The 7,539-nt window shown below is 38.5% G+C and overlaps 1 protein-coding gene across 1 annotated transcript in view; it reads left to right on the top strand.

Moving 5' to 3' along the window:
- HAPLN1 (hyaluronan and proteoglycan link protein 1) overlaps positions 1–6,324 on the top strand; it is a 31,015-nt gene extending 24,691 nt beyond the window's left edge. Inside the window, exon 5 of the mRNA XM_009331778.1 lies at positions 5,559–6,324. Coding sequence (XP_009330053.1) covers positions 5,559–5,848 — 290 coding nt within the window. The 3' untranslated portion in view covers positions 5,849–6,324. The remainder of the gene's footprint in view (positions 1–5,558) is intronic.
- Positions 6,325–7,539: the final 1,215 nt, after the last annotated feature.

Raw genomic sequence — 7,539 nt, 5'->3', positions numbered from 1 at the left:
AAAGAAATGCCCCAAATACATTATGAACTCAGGGATCATATATATTAAAAAAAAAAAGGGCTCAATTTTAAATAGTTCAGCAGTCAAAGCTAAAAAGTCTGTCTAAAATACATGCAAAGCTTGTTTTTTACCTGGATAAGAAAGGTACAAACCAGCAAAATTACATTCAGCCATTAAGGTGAAAAATGAAAACGGATTCATCAATGCAGTGAGTTCAAATCCAGGTTCAGTGTTTTCACTCTGGTACTGTTGGATCCCACCTGTGATGAGTTGAATACACCAAAAAATACTGGTTAAAAAAGGGGATTTTATACTATTAGTGAAGAATTCTACCTGCATTCCTGTTACCTGCATAGGGAAATTTTTTTAGCAAAGTTTGTCTGCAATGCAATATAAAATAATCTTAGTACTTTATGAAATTACTCTCTGCAGTGTCTTTTCTTAGACTAGTATGAGTGCAATAATTGAACATTTTGTTCTGCCTGTATAACTGCTTCATACTCAAATTGTTCTGTTGGTTCATAGAAGAACTGTTCATGTTTTGTGTCTGTGCAGGTAAAGCCAAAAACCTGAAAATGTTTCACACACTTTGTAAATAGTAGTACCAGCAATTTACCAGTTTATAAGAATATAAAGTGAAGTGTTTCATAAAACAATGCAAAGAGCAATATTAGCATAATGCTATCCATTAAATCCATCAAAATATTGTAAAATACCATAATTTTTTTGCCTCCATAGAGATAACTATTGGATGGCAACATGTTTCCCAATCTGCTTTTATATTCCTCATGTTGATAAAGACTATTGAAAATGAATATGCACAAGTGGGAATGTCGTGGTTCAACCTCAGCTGGCAACAGAGCACCACCCAGCCGCTCGTTCACTCCCCCTGCCCCAGTGGGGTGGGGGAGAGAATTGGAAGAGTAAAAGTGAGAAAACTTGTGGGCTGAGATAAGAACAGTTTAATAATTGAAATAAAATAAAATAGTACTAATAATAGCAATAAGAGTAAAAGAATATGCAAAGCAAGTGATGCACAGTGCAATTGCTCACCATCAGCCGACCGATGCCCAACCAGTCCCCGAGCAGCGGCTCCCCTGGCCAACTTTCCCCAGCTTTATGTGCTGAGCATGACGTCCCATGGTATGGAATGTCCCTCTGGCCAGTTTGGGTCAGCTGTCCTGGCTGTGCCCCCTCCCGGCTTCTTGTGCACCTTTTCACTGGCAGAGCATGGGAAGCCGAAAAGTCCTTGACTTAGTATAAGCACTGCTTAGCAACAACTAAAATATCAGTCTGTTATCACATTATTCTCATGCTAAATCCAAACCACAGCACTGTACCAGCTACTAGGAAGAAAATTAACTCTATCCCAGACGAAACCAGGACAGGGAAGTATCTAACTTAAATTTGGAAATTCCATGTTGGAATTTCCTGATGTCTGTGCACTCAGCTCCGCTCCCTCACAACCGATTTCTCCTCTGCTTTTCCTTCACAGTAGGAGCCACTTTGGTCCATGTTCTCTTTAGAAAAACTAAAGGTTCCTGCCCCACATGGTGGGACAATCTTCCATGATCCAAAGGTTTGCAAGGGCTGCAGACCACCCCAATTTCTCTCCCATCCCTGCCCCAATGAACGGGGATGCTCCTCTTCCATACATTCCCTCTAGAAGGTCAATTTGGGCTTCTACACACCAATTCAGGGGAACAAATGCAGCTAAATCCTTTTGTTGCAGTCTTCCCCACAGAGCCCAAAAGGCATGGGACAAAGAACATATGATGGTATAGCTGAGTGCTTATTCTTTGTTTAATTTCAAAGGGTTTCTGAAAGAGAACAGTGAGTTTCTGGAAGAAAAAAAAAAAACGGGAATCTTTTGCACTGAAAAGTGTTAAGTGAGCTAAATATAAACATATCTATCAGCTCCTCTATAATTAAGCAATTTCAAAGAAAAAAAGGTATAAGTAGAGCTTGTATCACACTTTCTGCTCATTAACATTTTGTTATATACTTTGCACACAGAACCACAGTGCATAATTGATTCGTTACCAGCTCTAGCAGAATCAAGTAAAAATCTCATGCTAACAAAGTTAAAGATACAAAAAATAAATTTTAGGGGTCATGTTAAAAGTGCAGCTGTGAACCACCTGTTTGTTACAGTAATGCATGTGATAAGCTAACACCTCCGCCATTTAAATGGGAGAAAGGAATAGAAAGCCATCTCTGAATAATGCATGCTGACTGCTCATTTGACCATTTCAGAATATTTTATTGCTGGGAACACATAGCCATTTTTCCAAAAAGAGAAGCAAACCTCCCCAAAAGAAAATTTCATAACATTCTTAGAAGTGGTTGCTTCTGAGTCACCAGATTCACTGCTGATATTGGAGGGGGCTGGAAGAGGATTTTTAAAAATTGTTCTCACATCACAAATTTTTAACATGTTCTTCAATTTTGAGGAGCGATGGCCTCTCTCAACCATTTACTACTGCTATAAGATATATTGAACCGAGTCCGCTGAGCAGATTACAGGGTCTACATGTTGTGCAAGCTACGGATACACCCCGCTGGCTGCTGAGAATGCCTTTTATGGACATATGAAACCACAAATTAGAGCAGTTTGCTCTTTACACAGTAAAACAACTTAACTGATTTCTGCAGCCATAAGCTTTTCGGCGTACGTGTCGATCACTGGGTGCAAAGGCAGTCCTGCACTCAGAGTTCCTCCTACGTGTGCTGCCACCCACCAAGCAGAGCTTGCTGCTTGGCTGCCCCCGCATAGCATCGAAGCCATGAGGTTGAGCAAGAGGCTGCCCCAGCAAGCAAGTAACCTGTCAGGAGTAGTCTTAGGGCTGAGCCCTGGTGCTTAGATACTCGATGCACATGGAGGCATCATCTCTGAGCACTCCACCAAGCACCCTCTTTTGAAGGCTTTGCACTAACACTTTCATGCAGAAAATAGCGAATAGGGTGGTACTGCCTTTCTGTGCTTCTGAAAATGATGGTCCACTGTCTAGTACACCCAGCTGCAACATAAAAACTTATTCTTAAATCTCTCGATTTAGAGCTGAGCTTGGAAAAATCTCCAAGGGTGGTGCATCTCTCAAACTCCCACAGTCACAAGGGTGTAGGGTACTTAGGTCAAGTGCTCAAGTTTTCCTCTTTAAGCTGTTCTGCTACATGCAAAAGCTTAAAATAGCTATTACAGATGGGGTTTGATTAGGTTTGCATAAACCCTCTGCCCCATGATTTGGATGTCAGAAGTCAAATCAAGCACGCTCATCCTCTGTAGGAGTGACCCAACTAGCAGATATTAATGAGAGACAGACAGTTAATGCCTCCCTCTCCTTCCACATCAATTAATAAATACTAAGATTGAACAGTTCAGAACCCTTCTAACCTATTAGCAGGGGAAAACCAGCAAATCTGTACTGAGTTTATTAACAGAATTTTATTTAATCAGACATTCTGGATACACATTGCACCCCTGTGGGGTTTACTATTAGAGTTCTCCTATTTAAGGAAGGGGCAGAGTATAGGAGTTTTTATTATTCATGTCATATGTCAAAAGCCTGACCTTACTGCAGATCCCTAGGAAATTACATTCCATTGACATATGGTTTGAAGAGCAACCAATAAGCTAGGTGAAGTTTACATACTATCAGTCCAAATTCCTGTTCCCCTAAGTCTGAAATCCTGTTTGCTTTGGGGAAACCTCCTAATAACATAGTAGGAACAGATTTCCACTTAATAAACATTCTCTTTAGCAACACCTTGTAAATGCTCTCAACTTGCTGAAATGGAGTTAAGTAAGCATTTTACAAAAGGGTAGATTATCTACTCTCAACAGTTTTCTGTGGAAATACTGCAGATATTGTCTCTGACACCAATGAAATTTTTAAAAGTTTCTTCTCCACCACAGCTGCAATGTAAATGCCTTTTATTTTAATGTTCTTGTCATGGTATACAATTTCCAAACTTTACACAAAGTTAATTCAATTATCTTTATATCGTCATCTGGCCTGACATTTCTTCACTTAGAAAAAAGCTATGTGTTTTTTGCAGGGATCTGGAGCTGACATAACTCTTCATCTTGCTCACTGCTTCTTTTTCACCAAGAAAGTAATCTGAAACTGAGCAGAATTCTGTTTGTGTGTTTGCCTATTTTTTATGAGGAAGAAAAAGGGTATTATTCTGGAGTACATTCTTAATTAAGAAGTAAAGAGTGTGCTCTGGAATTAGAAGATCCCCACATGAATAAATTCCTTTGTTTTTCAGCTAACTTGCCTCTTACAGGACAGTCAGATTGAAAAGTTGTGCATTTATTTGGAAATTATTATTCCTTTAAATAAACACTATTCCTCTGCAATCCATTTCTACCTCTCATTTGGTTAATTGTGAAATCAGTGATGATAAATAACCCTAAGTATAATGAATGAAAGGCTTACGATGAATTTATATTGCCTTGATAAATGAAATTAATGTTAGTATTATTGCTGCTTATGGATTAGTAGGGGAGACTTCCTTTTTGAGCTTTACTTACTGGCATATGTTTTCAGTACCGTGAGACGGAAACATATTTTTCTTAGCAGCACTATCAGTTCAATGCCGTCTTATGGTGAGGATATACCCTTTGATGCCTAAAGAGAAACAGAGCTGCAGAACTGCTGCGTGTGGTTTTGACGCTGCTAATGAAGACTTACGACAGGCATGGTTTTGATCTACCACAGGCTTGAACGCTGCTTCTGAGAAGCTGTGCAATATCTCGGCTTTCTTACAGAAAAAAAAATAAAATTGTGCTTGTACTTAATCAGAAACAAGGTCACCGCCTTGTCAGAGAGTAAAACTGCATGTGTTACCTCCAGCCACCCTCACCCAAATGCTATCAAAGGCCAGATCTTGCTATGCCATGCTTCTGAAAGGAAAACTCATAAGGGTTTAAGCTAACGCTGGGAGCATAAGGTAGAAGTGCACTGCTTTGCGTGTTTAACCGATTTCCCTTCTCTGACAGCAGGCTACAGCTGCATGAGATCTGCTTTGCCTGAAATCTACGGGGTTCTTCAGACATCTGACTGCACTGTCATTGGCACCTTGTTGGTAAATGCATCTGGCACCATAAAGTCAGATGCAGAACAGGTGCCCTCCTCCGAATCCCAGAGTGTCTTCTATCATGCCTATCCCCTGACATTTTTACTGCTGTTTTTCTACCTCTGAGGATGAATATGCGTTGCAACAGTTCAGTTACCACTGAAAGCAAGTGAGGGCGTGGATGCCACGCTGCACTAACTTAGCAGAAATAAATATAGTGCTACTTTTTTTTGTTTGAATAGTCTGTATTCTCTGCATGCCTTTTTTTTTTTTCCCTCCCGATATTTATCAACTCACTGTACAAATAACTAAGATATTTTTAACAGCACAATGTACAAATTGCACAGTCCCAAATCAACCAGTGTTTGATATGATTCTGCAGTGGAACATTCCCATTTCCCCTCAAACCACCTTTATTATATCAAATCGTCTTAATCATGTCGCTAATGACCCTTTTTCCTTCTTTCTCTTACTAGGTCGTTTTTACTACCTAATTCACCCGACCAAGCTGACCTACGACGAAGCTGTTCAGGCGTGCTTGAAGGATGGAGCTCAGATCGCTAAAGTTGGCCAGATATTTGCCGCCTGGAAGCTCCTGGGGTACGACCGCTGCGATGCCGGCTGGCTAGCTGATGGCAGCGTCCGCTACCCAATCTCCAGGCCAAGGAAACGCTGCAGTCCTAACGAAGCAGCAGTTCGCTTTGTAGGCTTCCCTGATAAAAAGCACAAGCTGTATGGTGTCTACTGTTTCAGAGCATACAACTGAAAATACCTAGAGCACAAAAGTTTTAAATTCATTAAGAACATGTGAAAGATTTCTTTTCGATATGAACTCATGCAAGTTACCAAAACTGTGATAAACCTTTTTTACTTACTGTAAAGAGTCATTTTCATAAACCCAAGCCATTAATATTTTTTTTTAATATTTTTGTAAAAGTATCATTCCATAGATATTTTAAATTAATATAATTTAATGGAAGCTCTAGGTAAGGAAGTGTTAGAGCCAAATTCTTTAAGCTACATCATCCCAACAAAATATACTTTTCATGAATGGGGCATGCAATAGAGCTTGATGATTGCTAGGGCACAATTATGGAATGTAAGGCTACTCAAAGCAGCAGCTTTTAAAAGCACAAATTTTACATATTTGTATCAGTTTGAGAAACACTGCAAATTAATTATATCAGGAATTTTGAAATAAGATAATCTTTTTGTTAAAGGGGATCAGTGAGGTTTTGCAAAAAAAAACCTCACTACATAGGATCGAAAATAACTGCTTTCACTGGTTTCACATGGGAACAGCACAGAGTTTAATAAAAGCAGCTAAAACAAAAATAGGACTAGTTTTACAATTTAAAATCTTGCCTTTCTGAAAAATAAGCTCATGGTTCCATGCATAGGAACAAGCACAATTAGTTCTCCTGAACATTTCAATTGTGTTTTTGTTGTGTATAAGTCATTGATGAAGGAGTGAATAATTAACTAATGAGAAAATCCTATTTTCTTCTTAACTCCAATTAAAGATGCCTGAGAAGTGTTGTATTACATTTGAGTAGCTTTACTGAGTTATTTTTAAACTCTTAAAGGCCATTTGCTAAGCAGCATATAGCATCTACTCAGGGCAGTTGTATAAATGAACTGCTGGTCAGAGAAATTGTAAACTTTAGCAGCTTGATTTTACATTAGCCTTTGAAATGTTATTGTCTTAATGAAAGAACATTACAATATTTAATATTTCTTACCTATTTACACATCACAAGAAATAAAAATTAGAAAAAAAAATTAAAATTATTGTCTTAGAACAAGATTATTAAATAAAATCTGAAACCAGCTATTAAGTCTCAGAAGAGAAAAAAACACTTTATTTCCTTACATCTCATTTTTATCTAAAAATTACATCTGTTTTTTTAACTATTGATGAAAAAAATAGTATCGCTAGCCCTGTATTATTTAGTTAATCCTCCTTAGATTTAACAGAAAAAAGTATTGAAATACTTCTTTTCACTAAATCTGCAGTGGTCTAGGTGGAAGATGTTTACCTATATCTGCCAGTGTCAGAGATAAACATGCACTGTGCACGGTGCCTAGGATTTTCAGAGCTGCCTAAAGCACTAGGTCCTCCCTAAGTACCAATTTGAGGGAATTTGGATTTCTCATGCAAACTTATTTTGGATGCAGCAATTCTTGGTGCTCATCTTCAGATACCTTAACGCAACCAGTTTTTCAGAGAGTGGGTGCTCAAGGCTTTCTGAAAATTTACTACACTTACGGTGTCTCAAGCTGGATATCCAAAAAACAGAGAGGCCACTGATTAAAAATATCTTGGTCTTGAGTAATCTCTTAGGCAGTTTTTGACATTCTGTATCCATTATTGGTTCTACCACTTGAAAATGGAGAACTCTTTTTCCTACTCTACGCTTGCTGACTATGAAGATTTCAGAGGACCAATATTTGTAT

Source organism: Pygoscelis adeliae, unplaced genomic scaffold (genome assembly GCF_000699105.1).
Source record: "Pygoscelis adeliae isolate BGI_AS28 unplaced genomic scaffold, ASM69910v1 Scaffold19, whole genome shotgun sequence".
In the NCBI taxonomy this organism is placed as follows: Eukaryota; Metazoa; Chordata; class Aves; order Sphenisciformes; family Spheniscidae; genus Pygoscelis; species Pygoscelis adeliae.
Note: the sequence above shows the minus strand (reverse complement) of the source record. Positions and strands in the feature narration are given on the sequence as shown.